Source organism: Camelina sativa, chromosome 17 (assembly GCF_000633955.1).
Source record: "Camelina sativa cultivar DH55 chromosome 17, Cs, whole genome shotgun sequence".
In the NCBI taxonomy this organism is placed as follows: Eukaryota; Viridiplantae; Streptophyta; class Magnoliopsida; order Brassicales; family Brassicaceae; genus Camelina; species Camelina sativa.
Window position 1 is genome coordinate 322,840 of NC_025701.1, and position 25,322 is coordinate 348,161.

Genomic DNA, 25,322 nt, shown 5'->3' on the forward strand with positions numbered 1-25,322 from the left:
AGAGTACAAAGGAGACTATTGCAAATAGTTTTGCATGTTAATTTGTTTCATGTTATTAAGGTGTAACATCTTTCACTGTTATTTGTTTCATTGTCCATTGTACCACATTTGAATTTGGAGTACTATATTTCAAATTGTATCACCCTTAGCCTTTATGTTTGAAAGTTTCACTGTTATCTAGCTAATGATCATTGTCTTTTATGCCATATTTGCAAGTTTGTTATCATTATGTGTCGTCTTTGCTCGTTTGAATCTCGTATTTAGCTTTTATACGCGTGTTTAGTTGCCACCATTGAGTTAGAATCGTGAGCATATATTAGACGATATGTCAGAGGAAGGTGGGGATGCTGTCGTCTCTTCTGCTTACTGATTGGTTCTCATGTAAATAGGCCATTGACAATATAATAAATGGGCTTAACCCATATTGATACTCTAATATCATAACCGACCCAACTAGGCCTTTCATATTTTCACACAGCACCAACATGGAGAGTTTAATCCTTTAAAAAAAAATCAAGGGATTCTGAATCACACAATCAACTTTCAATACACTGAAATTTTCAAAAGCATTGCATTTCCAATTTATCGAATAGATGTAAGAACACTGATACATTGGTCAACAAGTAAATAAAAAATAAAATGTTTTAACGTTTCATAAGTCCATCACACAAGTTAGTGACATCATGTTAATAAACAGTCAGAAACCAGTCAGAAACACTAACCGAGTCGAACACTCCACGACGATACAGATTAATATAATGCAAAAGCTTTAATCTAATACTTCATTATATGATATAAAATCGTTATGTCTCTTTGACCGACTTCTTCATAAGAAATTTCGCAGCAAATTAAGGATGTCCAAACAATTTGGAGTAATATACAGTATAAATTAGTTTTGGAGAATGTTATTCCGTTAATCGTTTCAACACGCGATATATAGAGTAATTTAAGTGGAATGATTCCTAGGATAATAGTTAATTGATTTTAAAGATAACTAGAGTTAAGTAATTTACATATTTCCAAAAATTTTGGACTTTCTTATACCTGTTTACAATTAAATATTTTTAAATGTCTATTAAATATAGTGACATAATTTATATAACTTGTATGACAAACATTTGAACAAAAATAAATAAATAATTGTTCCAGACATATCACGAATGAAACATTCGAGCCGAAACCATCACTAATTTACCGCTGAGATCATGATCATCATATAGCATATCAATCAAGCACATCACGCGCATGTTTATAGTTTACCATGTTTTTTTTTTTAATTGATAATATATTCATGTAACATACATACAATATATTTATTTTACATAAGACAGATACATTCATATTTTGATCTTTTGATCAATAAAAGCTAGGCGAATATACTTCGCTCTATAGGATACATATTTTTTTTTCCCTTGAAGGTTTATTTAAATATACATCATTTTAATTGCCAATAATGAAACATCCATGCACTGACCAAACCCAAGCTTACATCATCTTACGCCTCGGGTTTACGTTAACGGTAAGAGGACAAGCCATCTCGCACGAGAGCCTCAAAACCTCCGAGAGGTCTGGAGGGTTAGCCTCGACGCTAGGAAGCCACTCAAACTCATGCAAGAGCGTTGCAACCCAAAACGACACTGTCGCAAGTCCCAGATTCTTTCCAGGGCAAACCCTCTTGCCCGACCCGAACGGTGCCAGCCTCAGATCCGACCCGAAAACAGAGAATTCAGCTTCACCCTCTTTAGCCACGAACCTCTCAGGTTTAAACTCTAAAGGATTCTCCCACACGTGCGGGTCACGTGCTATAGCCCACATGTTAACCATGGCGGTGGTCCCAGCTGGAACGTGATATCCGTCTACGGTGGTGTCTGTTATAGAGAGGCGTGCCCACGAAAGAAGTGGCCCCGGTGGGTGCAGCCTCAACACTTCTTTGATCATAGCCGTTAGATACGTTAGAGATGGAAGGTCGGACTCATCAACGGTTCTGGACCTGCCAACGACTCGGTCAAGCTNCTTAAACTCTAAAGGATTCTCCCACACGTGGGGGTCACGTGCTATAGCCCACATGTTAACCATAGCGGTGGTCCCAGCCGGCACGTGATATCCGTCTACGGTGGTGTCTGTTATAGAGAGGCGTGCCCACGAAAGAAGTGGCCCCGGTGGGTGCAGCCTCAACACTTCTTTGATCACCGCCGTTAGATACGTTAGAGATGGAAGGTCGGACTCGTCAACGGTTCTGGATCTGCCAACGACTCGGTCAAGCTCTTCATGGACCGTTGATTGAACTTTAGGATGCATCACAATCCTCGCTAGCACCCACTCGATCAGAACTGCCACAGTGTCCGTTCCCCTAAATATCATTTCCTAACGGACGAACAAAAAAATGTTATAGAGAAATTTCATAACACAATCCTTCAAATTTTGAGCTTCTAAAAAAACACTTAAAATACATTAAATAAGTAGTTGTATGGATTGGATATATACTCACCCAAAGAACAGCAACCATGTCGGATTCTGATAATTTTTCGGAACCTTGAAGAGAATGTAACACGTCAAGAAAGTTGCCCGTGGCAGCACGGTGTTCATGAATGATTCGGCTCAATAACAGGCTTACTTTCGGTACGAGCTTGGAGCACCTAAACCGGATTTGTTGGAAATCTAAACCAGCTAACCAAGGAAGATGGTCGGTCCAATTTAGCGTACCGAGAAGATCGTATCCTTCTTCCACCAAACCCTTTAAGCATTCTGATTCGACGTTATTATTAGACTCCAACTCATACTCTCTTCCAAAAACAGACCCCATCATGTTACATAGCGACGCTGTTTTGAGCAAATCCCGCACTACAAACGCGGACTTAGCGTTACGTGCAAACGCATTCACCATCTGAGTCACGATCACTCGTCTCTGCTCCTCCGAGCGTTTGATTTGCTTTGGGTTGAAAAGATGGTTCGAGCCTAACCGACGCAGTGTACGCCAGTAAGTACCATTGGGAGCAAATCCCATGGCTCGGTTAAACATCAAACCGTAAGCGGTTTCGTCAACTGGCCGGTCTGCAAAAACCGAACTGTTAAGTATTTCCTTTGCCACATCAGGATGACACGTCACCACCACCTTAGTATCACCGAGACTAAACGCCATGAGCCGCTTGGCGTTACTTAACTCAGCAACTGACGCTATGCGCTGATGAGCCACGTGGCTTGACCTTAGGCTCATGCTTCCCACAAGTGGATATCCTCTAGGACCGGGAATGAGATTCTTGGATTTTTTATTATAACCGCGAGAGATAAACCGGCGAGTGAAGAAGTATTTTCCCCAAGCTGGTCCACCCGGAATAGACCAAAATACGATGGTTAAGGTAAACCAGGTGATAGCTACGGCGACAAGGACGGAAGCGAAATGTTCTTGCATGAAAAGATTGAATTTTGATGCAAGAGCAAATACCCACAAATTTTCAATTTCGGTTCTCATATTCAGAGAAAACATTATGGATAGGATAAAATGTTCTTTTGTTTTTGTGTGTGACTTTTTTTTTCCGTTTAAAGGTTGTGATATAAGTTTGGGTCTTTGTGAGGCTTTAAATAGACGTACACAATATGAAGATCTTAGCCAATTGCAAAACAGAGAATACTTGACATTTTTAAATATTTTTATTTCAAAGTTATTTGTTGGTGCTCATGGGCATATGCTAACAGCCCAATATTCGTTGTGGTCATCTATATGTATATGTCATGACATGTTTGGTACCTTTATAGAACTTTGATTTAAATAAACACGAAGTATTGAAGATTATAATTACATCTGTCCTATCTGTTTCAATTCTCATTAAATAGTCTAAGAACATTACTATCGTCTTATGGTCCCCTTTTTATTATTATTGTTAGTTTTCTATTGATGAGTATTCTATTTCTTATACCTTTTTAAGCAAGCGCATACGTAAACAATTTCCATGTATAATAGTATGGTTTATATATGATGATTTTTATATCGTAATATGTAATAAAAGTGAGTATATATGCATCTTAGTAAAGTAATTTCATATCTAAACGTAGTGCTTAATTAACAAAACAATATAAAATACTATGTATACGGAATTACTATTATTTTCAAAGATGCCATTTTCTGATGAGTCTCCTAGCAACTAGCAATGTGCGACTTTTTCTTCTGCAAATTGCTCCCCCATTTGACTTTTCCTTTTGCTAGTCAACGACCTTTTCCTTTCACTTATCTACTTTGGTGTATAGTTTCCAACTTTAGATATGTTTTTTCCACCCAACAATATAATTTTAGATTAAATAGAAGAAAATTTAACATGTAATTTTCGTCGTAAATAAGACATAGCTACTACTACTATCAAGGCTAACTCTGATTTTTTAATGGCCTCGAGTTACCAGATAAATTTTTATAAAAAAGATCGTCCAAGTGTTTATATTTAAGAAAATAAATTAATAACACGACCACCAAATTTCAATAGAAACAATAATCTAACCTAGAATCCAAACCTCTTCTGTTCAAAACTGGTCTTAGTTACTGTTATGATCATTTATGTATGACTAAAAACAGCTAAGATGAATAGATGATTAGTCTTAACTTTGATGATATGTATCGTTTTTTTTTGAAATATATAAAAATCCGAAGAAGTAATTAATTTACATTGTTGTTGCAAGAATCTTTCTTTTGCTAATAGACATTATAAAATCAGTAACTTTACACGCAACTAATGCAGAGGTATCAGCATAGAAAACTAAGTGGTCACAAAACACTTAGTGGCCGATTAATCATATGTGATTAATTAGATACAATGTAAATATTGATGTGCTATGTGTTATATATTTGATTTTATAATAAAAACCCATTTTTTAGGTCATGAGAGAAAAAGCGAGTTTCTGATTGGAGCACTTCAAATTATTCGGTTGCATGCAAAAATAAAATAAATAGAATCATATCTTCCGTTGGATATGGATTATATTCCAGATTCTAACGTGACACTCACAATTGATGTCACGAAAATTATTATGAAAATATCTGCTTATATTGTGAACTTAACGTAATTCTGATAATTGCACTAGCACTAATCATCTTAGAAAAAATCATAACACATTGTGATTGTGATCCCATATTTACCACTAGCTAGCCTAGAACAGGTAAAAAGAACATTACATCGGAACACGGTTTTGTTTCATTGATCACTGAAACGGTCATTAACATAATTTCGTCAAGTAAATCATTTATTCATTTTTTTCTGCTACGTACGTCTTTTCGTCGCCAACCATAACCATAAGGCTGAACGTAAATGGTTCTATATTTTTGATTGAATAGATCTCCTTAGGATTTGACAGTACAAAAGAATCTGAATTTGTTGTATACATGAGAATGTCAAAGACGACATAGAGATTACGAATGAGACACATGAGTAGAGAGCTTTTGACAGTGTGATAAGCACCAACCACCTGGAATATGAAAAAGGCCAAATAATCATATATGGGCTTAAAATAAAGCCCAATAATTGGCTCTATGATGTTCTTCATTTTATGGCCCATCAATCAAAACTCAACACGAGCACGACGAAGCTTGTTCCATGTTCATCTTGCTAACCTCAAGATCCGAACCAGAGGTCACATCAATCCTCGAACCGTCAAGCTTCACGGTGGCTGCACCGTCAGATTCTAGTCCTTTTCTAGAGACAACAACGCGGCTGAAAATCTCCTCGAGTAAACGGAAAAAAGCGTCGTCTACGTTTCCGCCGCTTAGTGCCGAGACTTCCGAGAAAAAAAGCCGTTGCGTCTCGGCGAGTTCGACGGCGTCCTCCGTTGGAACGGCACGTTTATCATCGGCGAGATCAGCTTTGTTTCCGACGAGCATGATGACGGCGGAATCGTCGGCGTGAGCACGTAATTCCTCAACCCAACGTGCCACGTGGTCGAATGAGACGCGTTTGGTAATATCGTAAACCACCATCGCACCTAACGCGCCTCTGTAATACGCACTCGTCACTGCTCTGTATCTGATCGCCGGAAAACGCCATAAATAATTAAAAAAAAAAAACTAATATATTTTTCAGTTGAATAAATTATTACCTAAACAAAATCTTGCATTGCAGACCAAATCAAGAAAACAAACGATTATTCAAATTCATAAACTATAAATATATGTATTCGTGATCCTATATAACAAAACGAAGTTCAACTTTAGGTTTATTATAACATTTAATTTGTATCAAACTCTGAGACTAAGCTATAAATAATGGTGTCAGTGTTAAATATTTTTTGATAGACTATATATTAAATGAAAGTTTTGTATGGGTTACCCGGGAATATAATATTTTGACTTATGCAGCAAAGTTTTCGGTGAGTTATTGTATTCGCAAAAATAGACAAAAACAAGACTATAGAAAAGAAATATGACATTATATTAACCAAATCAAGAACACACACCATTGGTTATTCAAATCCATATGCCATTCTTATTATTAAAAAAGAAAAAAAACATATAGTATTAAACAATTATGTATAGTTAAGATAGAAAATCAAATCAGCCATATCTAAAATTGTCGTGATCCAAGAAAACGAAACTCTACATTAAGTTGAATCCAAAAGTGAGATTCAGCTTTAATAAAATATACTATAAAGAATGATCAATGAGTGTACGTAATAGAGTAAAGATATTAACTAATACCTTTCTTGACCGGCGGTGTCCCAGATCTGAGCTTTAACGAGTTTGCCCTGAAGAGTGATGGTTCTTGTCTGAAACTCGACACCAATGGTTGATTTTGAATCATAACAGAACTCGTTCTGTGTAAAACGTGAGAGGAGCTGCGTTTTCCCGACGGCAGAATCTCCAATGACCACCAACTTGAACACGTAATCGATCTTTTCCGGCAGCGTCGGTCTCTTGACGTGTTTGTTATTCTCCGGCGACTCTCCGCTCATCTCTTCGTTCATTATTGCGTTGATGAAATGAACCACACAACAACAAACAAAAAAAAACTATAAAGTCTCTTTCGAGTAAAGTGGGAGTGAGTGAAACAGAGAGAGTAAGGGGGAGAAACTGGTTTATGAGTTATTTTTGTTTTTATGGTTGAATACGAATAAACCGAACGGAATTTATAATAATCAGAACCGAAATTCGATTCGGTAAGTCTGGTTAGAGATTTTCAACATGTTATAAGAACAACAAATCATAACCATACGAAACCGTAACTAAATCAAAACCAACCCCTTCGAAATTTTGGTTTTGGTTTTTAGTCGTCAACATGACCCAAACCGAGATTAATTTTTAAATGTCCTGAAGTGTTATAACGAAGACAGCAACAATGCTCTGTGCATTATTTTAATTCGCTTTTATATGATTTCTAAATGAATATATATATATATATATATATATATATATAGAGTCATAGAATAATAATAAAGCTGTGAGCATGGACCGACACAATTTAAAACGTAATTATTTTGCTAAATCAATTTATTGATTCAACATGAAGCCTACAGTTTGTCTGGAGACCACCTAAAAAAGCTTTTATATGCTCCATGAATTGTTGTTGGTTGTTGTCTACTCCGACCTCATGTATGAATTTATTGTTTTTTTTTCTTTCTTTTCATATTGTTGCTGGAAATTAGAAATTAAATTTATTGGTTGTAGTATATATGAGAATGATAAATCAATTGATTGTTACATATTTGTGTTTTCAATCAAGACAACATTTCTAACGAATTAATAAATTGCACATACGGAAATGGTATAAAAAAGATTTCTATAAACGACGGTACAACTTGTTTCTAATTTCTATAAATTAAATACAATTTTTTCTATTTTCGATCAGTTATTAAAAGACTTGCGTGTTTTTAACTTGTGACGCTTTCACTAATCAGAATGCCATAATTTAGGTTTGCTATAACTTTTATAGCATGAATTAGGCTTTTTTAAGCCAGACGAGATGAGACACGTTATAAAAGAGAACAATCAAGATAAAGATTTGTATATATATGTCAAACATCGACTATTCTAGTTATTTATTTCAAACAGATAATTGAGGGATATCTCAGACATCAACTATTCTAGTGTGCATAAGGTAACTTGCGGAAGAAGATAGAGGTGTCTTGTGGCCTTACCAACTTTGATCTAAAAATATTTTGTCAATTTTTTTTTGTTTAATAAACAAGATGATATATGTAAACGAAAAAGAAAAATGAGTTTTATGATGCACAATATAAAGATTTTTGTATTAACCACCTCATGAGCTTCTAAGATTTGTGTATTTCTTCTTAATTACATTTGTAAAATTTTAACAATAATTAAATAAAAAATTCATTCATACGTCAATTTTATCCATGATATGTTAGTTCAAATTTTTAGTTGTCACTATCAAACCTATTTTTGATTAGGTTATCTAATTTTTTTCTCGCGAAGAAAAAAACTTCAATTAGAAATATATTAGTGTTAGATATTGATTGATTATCGTGGCTTGTCCATGTACATTTGCACTACCGCCATGTATTAAGTTGTGGTCTAATCATTACAACCAAAAATACACATCATTTACCACTTTGAACCACCTCTAATGTAATTATTTATTTTGTAAATGTGCCATGAATTTGACTCTTATTTACAAATTATTATCTTAGCCACATATTCTAGTCAAACGAAAATAAATTTATTTATGGATTCGAATTTTACTAATTTATACATTTTCACAATGTATTATTGATATTTTTTCGGATATAAATTTGCCGATTACGTAGTAGAAATACAAAATGTATCATTTAATAAACCATAGTTTGACCTACTTTAAAGGATATGAACAGCAATTTATAATCGATTATTGATTGATTGGACATTTTATGTACAAGGGATATACAACTCTTTTTGAGCAAAAAAAAAAAGATATGCAACTCTAAGTATAATTTGTCAATTCTTTGTAAAATTTTAAATTATTGTAATACACGTCTTTTATAACCTCAAACTCACCATTGATCGTTAATAAAATCATAATAGAGTTTTAGGTAATTTTAGGTGTTTTAGTTTTTTCAGCATAAAACATTTATATAAATGATATTATTTTTAAAAGTGATGTAAGAATATATGTTAATAAATATAAATAAAAAATCATAAACAAAAATTTAAAAATAAATATTTATTTAATTTATATCAACAACATATAAAAGTTTATAATTAAAATTTAAATATATTTAGTTAAAAAATAGAAAAAGACAAAGTTCTGGTCATTACGACTCTTTCAGCTGACAGTTTCTTCACGACAGTTTGGATGATCCGACTCTCTTATTTGATACCTACGAACAGTATTATCCTCTCGATAGCACTGCAGAACGAATTTCTTCTGAGAAAGTAGACAATGCTTGCAAAGAAAAATATGACATCAGTGTTGTTGCGTAGTTTTAAATACAGAATTTTTTTTTTTTTTAACACTTTCATTTTTCATTAATTTGAAATCAATAATACAAATGTATCAATGAGCATACACAACGAAGCTCCGCATACCATACAACCAAAATTTAAATATAAAGGAAATAAACGAAAAAGTGAAAAATACAGACTTTTTATTCAAAAAAAATATAGACATATTTTATTTATTATAATAATTGATCTGTAATATGATCATTAATATAACATTTCTCGCATGAATTGGGCCTTTTTAGCCGAAAAAACGAAATAACCTTATTCAATAAGCCCAAGCCCAATAAGATCGAATAGAACTGTGGAAGCAAAAAGTAGGGTACAGAATGTTGAACAATTAGTAAGATTGGGGGTTTAAATCGAAATAAGAGAAACCTTCGTCCCCTTATTCTGTGTGTAACGGCGACAGTCCTGAGAGCAAAAGCTGCGGCTCGGCGAGACGGCGACGGTGGGTTTTCTTTCTTACCGGAGGTAATTAATTCAGTAGAGCAATGTATTCCGAAAACACCCTTTATATCTTAATCTATGAATCTATCAGTGTTGTAGTTTTGTGAATTGATTTTTAGGAGATTTTTTTTTACAGGGAATTGATAGGTGAGGAAGATGGAGTTTTGTCCGACATGTGGGAACTTGCTGCGTTACGAGGGTGGTGGCAATTCCAGATTCTTCTGTTCCACTTGTCCATACGTCGCCTACATCGAAAGACATGTCTTTTATTTTTCTCTTTCTCTTCTTCTAACCTTTTTTCCCCAAAAAAAAAAAAAAAACCCTTTTTTAGATATCTCTGTTCTTGTCTTTGGAATGTTGTGACAGGTGGAGATAAAGAAGAAGCAACTTCTGGTTAAGAAGGCCATTGAACCTGTTGTGTCTAAAGAAGATATACCGACAGAAGCCGAAACCGAAGGTATTCCGAGTCTCTTGTCTTCTTATTCTGATTCTAGGACTGGGATTAGTTTAGTTCATGCTCTGCTACACTAGTTAATTAAAACATGGTAATAAGATTTAGGGTTTAAGAATGTAACAGCGTCGGTTGTGACTTGACTTCCAGAAGGGTTCAGGGCGTTGGTTTAAGAATTACACTTACTATTGCTAGCTAGACTAGAGCATCTTTGTTTCCGTATGTTTCTCATTGCGGATTGCTTTTGTTGATCAGCTCCATGCCCGAGGTGCGGCCACGACAAGGCATACTTCAAATCAATGCAGATTCGTTCAGCTGATGAGCCAGAATCAAGATTTTATAGATGCTTGAAGTGCGAGTTCACTTGGCGTGAAGAATGATAATGATGATCATTATTCAACCTCTGTGCTTATTTAAAAACCTTCTTTTTTTTTTACATATGCTATCTTCTTTCAGTCTGTTTTACCTCATTGGCAATGCTGCTGAAGATCCTCTGCTTTCGCGCATTCTTTTTTTTTGGCAATCGGAATATTACATAAATTTCGACTATGAAAAGTTTTGATCTTTTTGGAAGTAAAAGTTTTGAGAGAGAATATTCATTTGCCTTTGTGATTCAGATCCAACACGGCAACGTATTGATTGCATTTTGGTCTTTGACTTTGACTCGATCCGTCTGGTCTGTTATAAAAAACTTCGTCTTCTTCCTCTGTCCACTAAACCTCCAGATTTCATTTTTTCTTCTCCCATTTCTCCGGCTACGAGAAACCATAATGTCTTCGAAAGCTAAGCAGAGGAAAAAAGCTGACTTAGCCACGCTTTTGCGCAAGTCATGGTACCATTTAAGGCTTTCGGTGCGCCATCCCACCAGGGTCCCGACTTGGGATGCGATCGTTCTCACGGCGGCTAGTCCTGAACAGGCTGAGCTGTACGAGTGGCAGCTCCGACGAGCGAAACGGATGGGACGAATAGCTAGCTCCACTGTTACTTTGGCTGTTCCTGATCCAGATGGCAAGCGGATCGGGTCTGGTGCTGCCACTCTTAACGCCATTCATGCTCTCTCTCTCCATTATGAGAAATTAGGTTTCAATCCTGGTCCCCAGGTAAATTCTGCTCCCATGTTTAGATATCTCAGTGATCACTAGTTGTAGAAGGTTTGGCATTGTGCAATAAACTCACTATATCTTAGATAATCAAGTGACAAAACCCACTAGATCTGTTTGTTTGATTTGTCGGTTATGTTGATGTTCATCAGGTGGAAGCTGCAAATGGTACTTGTCCTACGGAATTCCTCTCTGAAAAGCATGTACTGATGCTTCATGCTGGAGGTGACTCCAAAAGGGTTCCATGGGCAAATCCTATGGGGAAAGTTTTCCTCCCACTTCCTTATCTTGCAGCTGATGACCCTGATGGTCCTGTTCCTCTCCTTTTTGATCATATACTGGCAATAGCTTCTTGTGCAAGACAGGCTTTCAGAGATGAAGGTCAATTTCCATACTTTAAAGTGACATATTCAAATGTTCTCGTTGTCCATTGTGCAGCTTGGTGTTTAAGCTACATAAAACAGAGAAAAGTGTGTTTTGTCGTGTGATATTTATTTCCTATTTTTAAGGGTTGTCTGGAGGCTGATCTTAACCTTTTGAACATGTGCAGGTGGTTTATTCATTATGACTGGAGATGTTCTCCCTTGTTTTGATGCATTTAAAATGACTCTCCCTGAAGACGCAGCTTCCATTGTTACTGTGCCTATCACTCTTGATATTGCTTCCAATCATGGTGTCATTGTCACATCCAAATCTGAGTCCCGTGCTGAAGGCTGTATTGTCAGTTTAGTAAATGATCTTCTGCAGAAGCCTACAGTAGAGGAGCTTGTCAAGAAAGATGCAATCTTACATGATGGACGGACGCTTCTTGACACTGGGATAATATCTGCAAGGGGGAGAGCATGGTTGGACCTGGTCGCTCTTGGATGCTCATCCCAACCCATGATCTCAGAGCTTATAGGCAGTAAAAAGGAGGTAACTTTCTCATATTTATGCAGCTTGTGTGTAAAAACACCTTGTCCTTGGAAATGTACTGGCTTCTTACAGATATTTGGTAATGGTTTCTGGCAGATGAGTTTGTATGAAGATTTGGTGGCTGCATGGGTTCCTTCAAGACATGATTGGCTGCGAACCAGGCCTTTGGGTGAACTTCTTATTAACAGTCTGGGGAGGCAAAAGATATACAGCTACTGCACTTGTATGTTTGTACTGATCACAAGACTATCTAAACTGAGAAAATTTTTGATTGCATTTGGTTACTTTTCTAATTCCTTTGTATCATGTTGTGTCAGATGATTTGCAGTTTTTGCATTTTGGAACATCAAGTGAGGTATTGGATCACTTAAGCGGAGATGCTTCAGGAATTGTAGGTCGAAGACACTTATGTTCCATCCCTGCAACTACGGTTTCAGATATTGCAGCGTCTTCTGTTATACTGTCTAGTGAAATTGCACCCGGTGTCTCCATTGGTGAAGATTCACTCATCTATGATTCAACAGTTTCTGGTGCCGTACAGATTGGCTCACAGTCCATAGTTGTTGGTATTCACATCCCAAGCGAAGATCTTGGAACTCCAGAAAGTTTCAGGTTCATGCTTCCGGATAGGCATTGTCTTTGGGAGGTCCCGCTGGTAGGACATAAGGAGAGAGTAATAGTGTATTGTGGTCTCCATGATAATCCAAAGAACTCAATATATAAAGATGGAACCTTTTGTGGTAAACCTTTGGAGAAAGTACTGTTTGATCTTGGCATTGAGGAAAACGATCTCTGGAACTCGTATGCTGGACAAGACAGATGTTTGTGGAATGCAAAATTGTTCCCGATTCTCAGTTATAGTGAAATGCTGATGTTGGCGTCGTGGTTGATGGGTTTAGATGATAGTAGAAACAAGGAGAAGATTACCTTGTGGAGAAGCTCACAACGTGTAAGCTTAGAAGAGTTGCACGGATCAATAAACTTTCCTGAGATGTGCAATGGTTCCAGCAATCATCAAGCTGATCTTGCGGCTGGAATCGCTAAGGCGTGTATGAACTATGGTATGCTTGGGCGAAATTTTTCTCAGCTGTGCCATGAGATTTTACAGAAAGAGTCATTAGGATTGGAAATATGCAAGAATTTTCTGGATCAATGTCCCAAATTTCAGGAGCAAAACTCCAAAATTCTTCCAAAGAGTAGGGCATATCAGGTAGAAGTTGATCTTCTTCGAGCATGTGGGGATGAGGCAAAAGCTATAGACTTGGAGCATAAAGTCTGGGGAGCAGTTGCAGAAGAGACTGCTTCAGCTGTGAGATATGGTTTTAAAGGTAAAACCTTGCTGTGTAATACTTTTCTTTGACAGATAAACCTGGATTAACTCTTTTGTTTGTTCTCCAGAGCATCTGTTGGAATCAAGCGGCAAGCCCCATACCGAGAATCATATTTCTCAACTGGATCAAGTTTTTCAACCAAGAAGGACAAAAGTTGAACTACCAGTTCGAGTAGATTTTGTAGGAGGTTGGAGTGATACACCTCCATGGAGTTTAGAGCGTGCAGGTTGTGTCCTGAACATGGCTATAACCTTGGAAGGTTCACTTCCAATTGGCACAATCATCGAAACAACAAGTCAGGCTGGAATCTCAATCCAAGACGATGCTGGAAACGAGCTACACATCGAAGATCCGATAAGCATCAAGACACCATTTGAAATCAATGATCCATTCAGGCTTGTTAAATCTGCTCTATTGGTAACCGGCATTCTCGAAGAAAACTTTGTCAAGTCCACAGGATTAGCAATAAAGACATGGGCCAATGTACCTCGTGGCAGTGGTCTAGGAACCTCGAGCATTCTAGCTGCAGCTGTTGTGAAAGGACTTCTTCAAATATCCAATGGAGATGAGAGCAATGAAAACGTTGCTAGGCTCGTCTTGGTTCTGGAGCAACTCATGGGTACTGGAGGTGGCTGGCAAGATCAGATCGGTGGGTTATACCCAGGAATCAAATTCACTTCAAGTTTTCCAGGAATTCCTCTGCGTCTTCATGTCGTTCCTTTACTCGCCTCACCAAAGCTAATCACAGAGTTGGAGCAACGTCTCCTCATTGTTTTCACCGGTCAAGTAAGTGACAACAACAACTGAAAGGAAAAAGAATAATATTATGTTAGCAATATATTTAAAAAAAACATGCAGTTACAGTCTCATTCATTCATGACTTTATTGAAACAGGTCAGGCTTGCTCACCAGGTCCTACACAAAGTTGTAACAAGGTATCTGCAAAGAGATAATCTCTTGATTTCGAGCATCAAGCGGTTGACAGAGCTGGCAAAATCGGGGAGAGAAGCGTTAATGAACTGTGAAGTGGATGAGCTAGGGGAAATAATGTCAGAAGCTTGGAGATTGCATCAAGAGCTCGATCCGTATTGCAGCAATGAGTTTGTGGATAAGCTTTTCGCGTTTTCACAACCTTATAGCTCAGGTTTCAAGCTTGTAGGTGCAGGTGGTGGAGGATTCTCTCTTATATTGGCTAAGGACACAGAAAAAGCAAAGGAGTTAAGAAAGAGACTGGAACAACATCCAGAGTTTGATGTCAAGGTTTACAACTGGACCATCTGTAATTAATATTATCAGTGTCATTGTGTTGTAACGCCTTGTTATTGATTTGTTTTTTTTGGTTGAACCTTTTGATAAAAAAAATAAAGAAAATTATACGTTAAAGATGTTTTTATTAGATAAAGTTGGATGCTTTCAGAAACGAAATCGAATTTGACAGAGAAATAAAGCAGAAGAATCCGAGGGAAGCTTGAACGACGTCGTCGCCTTTACATAATCCTTTGCTTGACCTGCTTCGGGTTGGTTACTTCATAGCTCAACCACCAAGTTATGAAATGACCACATTACCCTCGCCTGGAATCAAGGTCAAAAGGCCCCCGGATAATTAGCGATTACTTTGGTCACCTCGTTGGTCTCGCATTTGGATTTTGGAGATAACTAACGCCGTTAAAAGACTTCCGTAACGGATTAGTTCAACAGCTCCAGTTCCTTCATCCAATCAAATCACAGATGCTCACTCCAAGAAAACGTTACTCTACCTATAATCTCGCTGACGTCAGATCCCACCGTTAGAGCTCACACTTGTAACCTAGCTGTAACACCGTTTCCTGCATTTTCCACAAGCAAGGAGAAGAATAGCTTTGTGTTGAGAGAGAAGAAGAAAGAAAAAATGGGTTTGCTTACGAACAAGATGGAGAGAGAAGAGATAAAACCAGGAGATCATATCTACACTTACAGAGCAGTCTTCGCTTATTCTCACCATGGTATAACTTTAGATTCATTCTTCCTTTCTTTCTCTAGATAACTCCATCGTAGTGGAAAAGATCCGATTTTGTTAATGCAGCTCTTGTCTTTTGGTTTCTAGCTACTTACTTTTCGATTTAATTGTCTATGTTTTCGGAACTGTGAAATCTCAAAGTTAATAACTTTATCTAGACAGATCTTAAAGACAAAGGGTCTTTACTTTGTTTTAATTGTATTCAAAGTTCCAATCTTTGCATGAACCTAATTTCACACTGGCCCAGTGTTTTGTTTGTTATTCATCTTCTGCTGTGATCTGGTGGACTTTATGGATTCCTTGATATTTATTCACCTAATTACCTATGTTGATGAATAGATACTGTTGTAGGCATTTCATCATATTCTAATGGGCTTTGATTTTATTGTTGGATACCAAATTTTTTTGCAGGGATCTTTGTCGGTGGGTCCAAAGTTGTTCATTTCAGACCAGAACACAACCCCATGGAGTCATCATCATCATCATCATCAATATCAATATCATCTTCCTCTGATGATATCTGTTCGATATTTCCTGATTGTGGTTTCAGACAACCAGACAGTGGAGTAGTCCTTTCTTGCTTAGACTGTTTCCTCAAGAACGGCTCACTCTACTGCTTCGAATATGGAGTCAGCCCACCGGTTTTTCTCACCAAAGTCCGCGGAGGAACTTGCACAACCGCGCAATCTGATCCAACTGATTCAGTCATCCACAGGGCAATGTACCTTCTACAAAACGGATTTGGCAACTACGACATTTTCAAGAACAACTGCGAGGATTTCGCGCTCTACTGCAAAACCGGTTTGCTTATAATGGATAAGCTCGGGGTAGGGAGAAGTGGTCAAGCTTCTTCGATCGTTGGTGCTCCTTTGGCTGCAATTCTCTCTTCTCCTTTCAAGTTGCTGATTCCAAATCCAATTGGTGTAGCGACAGTTACTGCTGGAATGTATTGTATGAGTCGTTATGCTACTGATATTGGCGTTAGAAGCGACGTCATTAAGGTTTCAGTTGAGGATTTGGCTCTCAACCTTGACTTGAAGACCATTGAGCAAGTCGAACAAGAAGAAGAAGAAGAAGATTCTGATACCGACTATGTTAGGTGACAAATAGAACAATTCTGTTAAAATCCTCAGCTTGTTGTGTTTCTTTTTCAAAATGTTTGTATTAAGCAAAGACTAATCAAATGCAAATTCTAAAACGTTTGTTAAAGTGAGAATAACAAAAACGCTACCGTTTTGGTAAGCGTATGTAAATTAAATATCTCAAATCCAATAATTAATTAATTATACTGTAGATGCTAAAAAGGAGTCGCCTTTCACGGGCACACATAATTAAAACCAAAACCAAAACAATCAAATCCTTCTTCTCGGGGGCGAAAGAGAGAAGTTTGTGAATCTGGGTTTTCAATTCAGGTGTTAATATAAGATTTTGATCAATACCCATCTCTAAAGAAGACGAGAATCGATCCGATCCGATCGATTAGGTTTGTAGAAATGGCGAATCTGTATGTGAAAGCTGTGCCACCGCCGGATATGAACAGGAATACGGAATGGTTCATGTATCCAGGAGTTTGGACTACTTACATGCTTATTCTCTTCTTCGGTTGGCTCGTTGTTCTCTCTATCTCTGGTTGTTCCCCTGGAATGGCTTGGACTGTTGTTAATCTCGCTCACTTCGTTGTAAGTCTTCTTCTTTCTTCTCCTACCTTTTTCATGGTTCGATGATTGTTTTACGGCCTTCACTTACAATTGTGACTTTGATTTTTAGATAATCGATTGATTTGTTTAATTGTTTCCTTTTTTTCTTTTTTTCCTGAGATCTGGATTTGAATCTAGTTATGAGTTTGTTAATTTGTTAAACAGCAACCTTTGAATTGATTTCTTGTGCTATCAGCAATTCCCTAGTGCTTTAGGGTTTGAAATAAGATTTGTGACTGTGTATTGATCAGTATCGTTATCATTAGGTTTTGAGTTTTGGATCAGGCTTCGAAATAAGATACAAATTACCTCCTGATCATTAAATTAATCAGTTTTGGTTTGGTATCAGCAATTTTTAATTGATCAGTTTGGATAGTATCAGCAGTGTTGAGTTGATCAGGCTTTTTGGGGTGACTTTGTATTGGCATTGCTTGATCAAAACACCAAACTTAGTCGAATCTTGGGTTACTCTTTGGAAATTTTTGAGTAGCATTTGTGGATATTTGTTGTTGTTGTCAGGTAACGTATCACTGCTTTCACTGGATGAAGGGAACTCCTTTTGCAGATGACCAAGGAATCTACAATGGTTTAACTTGGTGGGAACAAATGGATAGCGGTCAACAACTTACCCGCAACCGCAAATTTCTCACCGTAGTTCCTGTTGTCCTGTAAGTCCCAACTGCTTTGCTCCTTCATATCTCAACATTCTTGTCTGTTTCCAATCTACAATTTCTTAGCACTTGTTTCCCTTTCGTTGCATATATCCTTGTATCTCATATGGTCAATGTGCTAAATTCTCAAATTCACACAATCTAAAATCGGTAATGTGTAACGGGCTTGTTCTACAGAACTGGGGATAATGTGTCTAAACAAGAGCTGCATTTATCTCGTTGAACTTTTAAGATTGAGCTCTTTATCTGTGTGTCTCTTTTTTTTTACTATAAACTTTTTTGTTGGCAAATGGTTTATTTTGGTTTCTTAATTGATAGTTTGAATAAAAAAATCAGGTACTTGATAGCATCGCATACAACAGATTACAGGCACCCATGGCTGTTCCTCAACACACTAGCTGTGATGATTCTGGTTGTTGCCAAGTTCCCCAACATGCACAAGGTACGCATCTTTGGCATCAATGGTGAAAATAAGTAAGTTTCCTTTTGCGGTAAAGAGAACACCAGGAAGAAGAAAAAAACCAAACATATATATGTATAAAAATGTTCATATGAGTTGGTTTTAAATCGAGAGTTCATGCTTTTTGTTGGATATTTGTAAGTAACTAATTTTGAAGCTTTGATCTTGTTCCTTTTAATATAAACACGAAATCTCTCTCCTTCTATCTCCCCACTTTCACTTCCAGGTTCCAACAATGTTACATATCATGTAATGTCATCTCGGTTAGGTAATAAACAAGTTTAGGCTTTCATGTTAGTAGTACCTGAGCCTAATAATATCAATGGGCATGTTTTGTGACTCATGAGTTTATCATTATAACGAGAGCGAAGTTAATGACACGTGCCATAGTGGAAGTCCACCTGTATGGATATTATATGTCATGGTGTACGTATACAACATATAAGTTTGAACCCCTAGTTTAATTTGTATAAAGCACTGGAAGAAAAAGTGATCCTTTTTTTTAATTCTGAAAGATTTTCGAGTTGATACCGTAGTCTAGACTCTAGAGTAGTTCAAGTCTGCACTCCTAGATTCTTGCACCCTACTCTCCCTGATGCTCACAGCCATTCCTGCCGTTGCTCTTACCGGAGACCATGTCGCTGATGCGGCTTGAATGAGACAAAGAAATGTATTTTTTTCATGCTCTCAGTTACCATTGTATAAAAGCAGAGTGTCTCTGTTTTTGCTACTTTTGATTGGTTTCATTATCTCACGGACCCTAAAATCTGAAATGAAGAGAAACCCTGGCCTCCATTGGTCACACATGTGGAATCAAATTGCTTTGTTTTTGTATATAGAAAATCAGAAGACAGAGTATCTCTGGTTTTCTCTGTCCTGAAAAGAAAAGAAATGACCTGAGTTGTGATTATTATGTAACATAAATATTATAGAATCAAGTACATTTCATCTACAGAAACACACATATCTCTGTTTTCCAATCTACATCATTGGCTCATACAGTATGCTATATTCTCAAATTCATTCACACAACCTAAAAAACCGGACTTGTTCCAGAGAACTCGGGATACCCGATAATGTGTCTAAACAAGAGCTGCATTTATCTAGTTGAAAAGCAGAGTGCCTCTGTTTTGCTACTTTTGATTGGTTTCATTATCTCACGGACCCTAATAATATCATCATGAGTTACGTATCATCATAACGCGAGCGAGGATGTGTTTTGATTGAGCGCAATAATAATGATCCAGTGTACAACGAAGAGCTAAAATTAGTCTAACCTTCCAATTAAGTCTACATTATTTTTTTTAAAACTTAAAAAAAAAATCTTTAAATTTTCATATTATATAAGATAATATTTAAAAATTTTACTGATACAAAAATATAATATAATGACGGTAAATTAAAAGGTGGTGGCAAGACTCCTTTTGAGTTGGCTAATTACGTTCAGAAGGTGATCGGTGGAGTTTTGGGATTCGAATGCACTGAACTTACAAGGAAGGATAAGTATCTGTTGCTTGGAGGCAACAACGAAAAGGTTGAGTCTATCAATAAGACCAAGTCCATGGATTAGAATAGTTAGCTGGTAATAATATGCTTGGGAATGATGTTAGGTCTTTCTGCTTTTAGGAAGATAACTTAATTTGTTTAATGGATTGTTTGATGGGAAAAGTCTAGCTAGTTGGATATGCACTGGATAATGAATTCTACTTGAATCAACGCACAAATAATATTGTTGTTTATGGAAATAATATTACTTGTGATGATACCTTTGATGCATATATTTATAGAAACAAATTCAGAATACCTTTATCTTTTGCAGTCACATTGTTATATATTCAGCATCTTCAAAATAAATATATCAATCTCTAATTCAAATTGTTTATAGGTTTGGCACTCTATGTTTTGGAAACCAAATATGTTGCTTAGTCAGATTTCAACGTAACTGTAGTTTCAAATTCAATCTTTCGTAGAGTATCCAAATTACAATTAATTTTTTATCACTTAACTTATGTCTTTTTATTTTGCGTTTAAGATATAAATCACATGTAAGCTAGATACCAACAACTATTATTGTTCTAGTATTGTTTAATGCTTCTCAAAGATATACATTCTATCCACAACTAGCATTGTTCACAGTGCATTGTTACATTGTACATTTTCAGTCCTTTACAGGAAAAGGAAATGGTCTGAGTTCAAGGTATTTTTGTCTTATTTGCTCTTTTAGCCCTGTTGAGACAAAATAATATTTTAAATCTATTTGTTGCTTCAAATCTGAGCACTCTTCATTTTGCTACTTCCCACTGTTTTCACTATTTGATGAAAATAGAAAATCGGTCAAAGCAATATTTGTTTTTTCCTACGAATTCTAAAAGTAACATTTGTTGTTTAGGATATAGTATATGCAAAATTCATTTTTCTTGCTTTATTCGACTGTTTTTTTCAATAACAAAAAAAGTCCAATAACTTTGAAATTGTGTCATACAATATTACTTGTGATGATACCCTTTGATGCATATATTTATGGAAACAAATTCAGAACACCTTTATCTTTTGCAGTCACATTGTTATATATTTAGCATCTTCAAAATAAACATAACATCTTCAATTCAAATTGTTTATAGGTTTGACACCCTATATTTTGGAAACCAAACATGTTGCTTAGTCAGATTCCAACATAACTGTAGTTTCAAATTCAATCTCTCGTAGAGTATCCAAATTACAATTATTTTTTTATCACTTAACTTGTGTCTTTTTATTTTGCATTTAAGATATAAATCACATGTAAGCTAGATACCAACAACTATTATTGTTCTGGTATTGTTTAATGCTTCTCAAAGATATACATTCTATCAACAACTAGCATTGTTCACAATGCATTGTTACGTTGTACATTTTCAGTCGTTTACAGAGAAAGGAAATGGTTTGTGTTCAAGGTCCTTTTGCCTTATTTGCTCTTTTAGCCCTGTTGAGACAAAATTATATTTTAAAACTATTTGTTGCTTCATATCTGAGCACTCTTCATTTTGCTGCTTCCCACTGTTTTCACTATTTGATGAAAATAGAAAATCGGTCAAAGCAATATTTGTTTTTTCCTTCGAATTCTGAAAGTAACATTTGTTGTTTAGGATATAGTATATGCAAAATTCATTTTTCTTGCTTTATTCGACTGTTTTTTTCAATAACAAAAAAAAATACAATAACTTTGAAATTGTGTCATACAATATTACTTGTGATGATACCCTTTGATGCATATATTTATGGAAACAAATTCAGAACACCTTTATCTTTTGCAGTCACATTGTTATATATTTAGCATCTTCAAAATAAATATAACATCTTCAATTCAAATTGTTTATAGGTTTGGCACCCTATGTTTTGGAAACCAAACATGTTGCTTAGTCAGATTCCAACGTAACTGTAGTTTCAAATTCAATCTCTCGTAGAGTATCCAAATTACAATTACTTTTTTATCACTTAACTTGTGTCTTTTTATTTTGCGTTTAAGATATATATCACATGTAAGCTAGATACCAACAACTAGCATTGTTCTGGTATTGTTTAATGCTTCTCAAAGATATACATTCTATCAACAACTAGCATTGTTCACAGTGCATTGTTACGTTGTACATTTTCAGCCGTTTACAGGAAAAGAAAATGGTCTGTGTTCAAGGTCCTTTTGTCTTATTTGCTCTTTTAGCCCTGTTGAGACAAAACTATATTTTAAAACTATTTGTTGCTTCAAATCTGAGCACTCTTCATTTTGTTGCTTCCCACTGTTTTCACTATTTGATGAAAATAGAAAATCGGTCAAAGCAATATTTGTTTTTTTCTTCAAATTCTGAAAGTAACATTTGTTGTTTAGGATATAGTATATGCGTTTTCTTGCTTTATTCGACTGTTTTTTTCAACAAAAAAAAACACAATAACTTTGAAATTGTGCCATACAATATTACTTGTGATGATACCCTTTGATGCATATATTTATGGAAACAAATTATAGAACACTTTTATCTTTTTGCAGTCACATTGTTATTTATTTAGCATCTTCAAAATAAATATAACATCTTCAATTCAAATTGTTTATAGGTTTGGCACCCTATGTTTTGGAAACCAAACATGTTTTTTAGTCAGATTCCAACGTAACTTTAGTTTCAAATTCAATCTTTCGTAGAGTATCCAAATTACAATTACTTTTTTATCACTTAACTTGTGTCTTTTTATTTTGCGTTTAAGATATATATCACATGTAAGCTAGATACCAACATCTAGCATTGTTCTGGTATTGTTTAATGCTTCTCAAAGATATACATTCTATCAACAACTAGCATTGTTCACAGTGCATTGTTACGTTGTACATTTTCAGCCGTTTACAGGAAAAGAAAATGGTCTGTGTTCAAGGTCCTTTTGTCTTATTTGCTCTTTTAGCCCTGTTGAGACAAAACTATATTTTAAAACTATTTGTTGCTTCAAATCTGAGCACTCTTCATTTTGTTGCTTCCCACTGTTTTCACTATTTGATGAAAATAGAAAATCGGTCAAAGCAATATTTGTTTTTTTCTTCAAATTCTGAAAGTAACATTTGTTGTTTAGGATATAGTATATGCGTTTTCTTGCTTTATTCGACTGTTTTTTTCAACAAAAAAAAACACAATAACTTTGAAATTGTGCCATACAATATTACTTGTGATGATACCCTTTGATGCATATATTTATGGAAACAAATTATAGAACACTTTTATCTTTTTGCAGTCACATTGTTATTTATTTAGCATCTTCAAAATAAATATAACATCTTCAATTCAAATTGTTTATAGGTTTGGCACCCTATGTTTTGGAAACCAAACATGTTTTTTAGTCAGATTCCAACGTAACTTTAGTTTCAAATTCAATCTTTCGTAGAGTATCCAAATTACAATTACTTTTTTATCACTTAACTTGTGTCTTTTTATTTTGCGTTTAAGATATATATCACATGTAAGCTAGATACCAACAACTAGCATTGTTCTGGTATTGTTTAATGCTTCTCAAAGATATACATTCTATCAACAACTAGCATTGTTCACAGTGCATTGTTACGTTGTACATTTTCAGTCGTTTACAGGGAAAGGAAATGGTCTGTGTTCAAGGTCCTTTTGTCTTATTTGCTCTTTTAGCCATGTTGAGACAAAACTATATTTTAAAACTATTTGTTACTTCAAATCTGAGCACTCTTCATTTTATTGCTTCCCACTGTTTTCACTATTTGATGAAAATAGAAAATCGGTCAAAGCAATTTTTGTTTTTTTCTTCGAATTCTGAAAGTAACATTTGTTGTTTAGGATATAGTATATGCGTTTTTTGCTTTATTCGACTGTTTTTTTCAACAAAAAAAAAAACACAATAACTTTGAAATTGTTCCATACAATATTACTTGTGATGATACCCTTTGATGCATATATTTATGGAAACAAATTCAGAACACTTTTATCTTTTTTGCAGTCACATTGTTATTTATTTAGCATTTTCAAAATAAATATAACATCTTCAATTCAAATTGTTTATAGGTTTGGCACCCTATGTTTTGGAAACCAAACATGTTTTTTAGTCAGATTCCAACGTAACTTTAGTTTCAAATTCAATCTCTCGTAGAGTATCCAAATTACAATTACTTTTTTATCACTTAACTTGTGTCTTTTTATTTTGCGTTTAAGATATATATCACATGTAAGCTAGATACCAACAACTAGCATTGTTTTGGTATTGTTTAATGCTTCTCAAGGATATACATTCTATCAACAACTAGCATTGTTCACAGTGCATTGTTACGTTGTACATTTTCAGTCGTTTACAGGGAAAGGAAATAGTATGTGTTCAAGGTCCTTTTGTCTTATTTGCTCTTTTAGCCCTGTTGAGACAAAACTATATTTTAAAACTATTTGTTGCTTCAAATCTGAGCACTCTTCATTTTGTTGCTTCCCACTGTTTTCACTATTTGATGAAAATAGAAAATCGGTCAAAGCAATATTTGTTTTTTTCTTCGAATTCTGAAAGTAACATTTGTTGTTTAGGATATAGTATATGCGTTTTTTGCTTTATTCGACTGTTTTTTTCAACAAAAAAAAACACAATAACTTTGAAATTGTGCCATACAATATTACTTGTGATGATACCCTTTGATGCATATATTTATGGAAACAAATTATAGAACACTTTTATCTTTTTGCAGTCACATTGTTATTTATTTAGCATCTTCAAAATAAATATAACATCTTCAATTCAAATTGTTTATAGGTTTGGCACCCTATGTTTTGGAAACCAAACATGTTTTTTAGTCAGATTCCAACGTAACTTTAGTTTCAAATTCAATCTCTCGTAGAGTATCCAAATTACAATTACTTTTTTATCACTTAACTTGTGTCTTTTTATTTTGCGTTTAAGATATATATCACATGTAAGCTAGATACCAACAACTAGCATTGTTCTGGTATTGTTTAATGCTTCTCAAAGATATACATTCTATCAACAACTAGCATTGTTCACAGTGCATTGTTACGTTGTACATTTTCAGTCGTTTACAGGGAAAGGAAATAGTATGTGTTCAAGGTCCTTTTGTCTTATTTGCTCTTTTAGCCCTGTTGAGACAAAACTATATTTTAAAACTATTTGTTGCTTCAAATCTGAGCACTCTTCATTTTGTTGCTTCCCACTGTTTTCACTATTTGATGAAAATAGAAAATCGGTCAAAGCAATATTTGTTTTTTTCTTCAAATTCTGAAAGTAACATTTGTTGTTTAGGATATAGTATATGCGTTTTCTTGCTTTATTCGACTGTTTTTTTCAACAAAAAAAAACACAATAACTTT

The 25,322-nt window shown here is 35.4% G+C and overlaps 6 protein-coding genes across 8 annotated transcripts; 4 read left to right on the top strand and 2 right to left on the bottom strand.

The window, feature by feature from the left end:
• On the bottom strand, positions 1,300–3,554 carry LOC104754263 (cytochrome P450 78A6-like). Of its 3 annotated transcripts, none has more exons than XM_019238748.1 (3): positions 2,489–3,554; positions 2,243–2,364; positions 1,300–1,990 (listed from the first exon to the last, which is right to left on the bottom strand). In XM_019238748.1, exons 1-3 carry the CDS (start codon positions 3,482–3,484, stop codon positions 1,486–1,488), a joined length of 1,623 nt encoding a protein of 540 aa, XP_019094293.1. In that variant the 5' UTR covers positions 3,485–3,554; the 3' UTR covers positions 1,300–1,485. The 3 variants fall into 3 exon arrangements, with proteins under 3 accessions (XP_019094293.1, XP_010474708.1, XP_019094294.1); XM_010476406.2 differs by having other exon boundaries at positions 1,300–1,918; positions 2,171–2,364; XM_019238749.1 differs by having other exon boundaries at positions 1,300–1,761; positions 2,014–2,364.
• Positions 5,346–7,045, bottom strand: LOC104754264 (ras-related protein RABA3-like). The gene is made up of 2 exons (XM_010476407.1): positions 6,674–7,045; positions 5,346–6,002 (listed from the first exon to the last, which is right to left on the bottom strand). The coding sequence occupies exons 1-2, from the start codon at positions 6,937–6,939 to the stop codon at positions 5,549–5,551; spliced, it is 720 nt and encodes a 239-aa protein (XP_010474709.1). The 5' UTR covers positions 6,940–7,045; the 3' UTR covers positions 5,346–5,548.
• On the top strand, positions 9,756–10,889 carry LOC104754266 (DNA-directed RNA polymerase III subunit RPC10-like). The gene is made up of 4 exons (XM_010476409.2): positions 9,756–9,883; positions 9,996–10,120; positions 10,226–10,316; positions 10,566–10,889. The coding sequence occupies exons 2-4, from the start codon at positions 10,016–10,018 to the stop codon at positions 10,688–10,690; spliced, it is 321 nt and encodes a 106-aa protein (XP_010474711.1). The 5' UTR covers positions 9,756–9,883; positions 9,996–10,015; the 3' UTR covers positions 10,691–10,889.
• LOC104754265 (bifunctional fucokinase/fucose pyrophosphorylase-like) lies at positions 10,835–15,049 on the top strand. Its single transcript, XM_010476408.2, has 7 exons — positions 10,835–11,410; positions 11,563–11,791; positions 11,961–12,325; positions 12,422–12,548; positions 12,643–13,653; positions 13,724–14,442; positions 14,551–15,049. The coding sequence occupies exons 1-7, from the start codon at positions 10,859–10,861 to the stop codon at positions 14,941–14,943; spliced, it is 3,396 nt and encodes a 1,131-aa protein (XP_010474710.2). The 5' UTR covers positions 10,835–10,858; the 3' UTR covers positions 14,944–15,049.
• On the top strand, positions 15,426–17,113 carry LOC104754268. Its single transcript, XM_010476411.1, has 2 exons — positions 15,426–15,638; positions 16,064–17,113. Exons 1-2 carry the CDS (start codon positions 15,545–15,547, stop codon positions 16,753–16,755), a joined length of 786 nt encoding a protein of 261 aa, XP_010474713.1. The 5' UTR covers positions 15,426–15,544; the 3' UTR covers positions 16,756–17,113.
• On the top strand, positions 16,969–18,685 carry LOC104754267 (ORM1-like protein 3). Its single transcript, XM_010476410.1, has 3 exons — positions 16,969–17,331; positions 17,869–18,017; positions 18,357–18,685. Exons 1-3 carry the CDS (start codon positions 17,146–17,148, stop codon positions 18,496–18,498), a joined length of 477 nt encoding a protein of 158 aa, XP_010474712.1. The 5' UTR covers positions 16,969–17,145; the 3' UTR covers positions 18,499–18,685.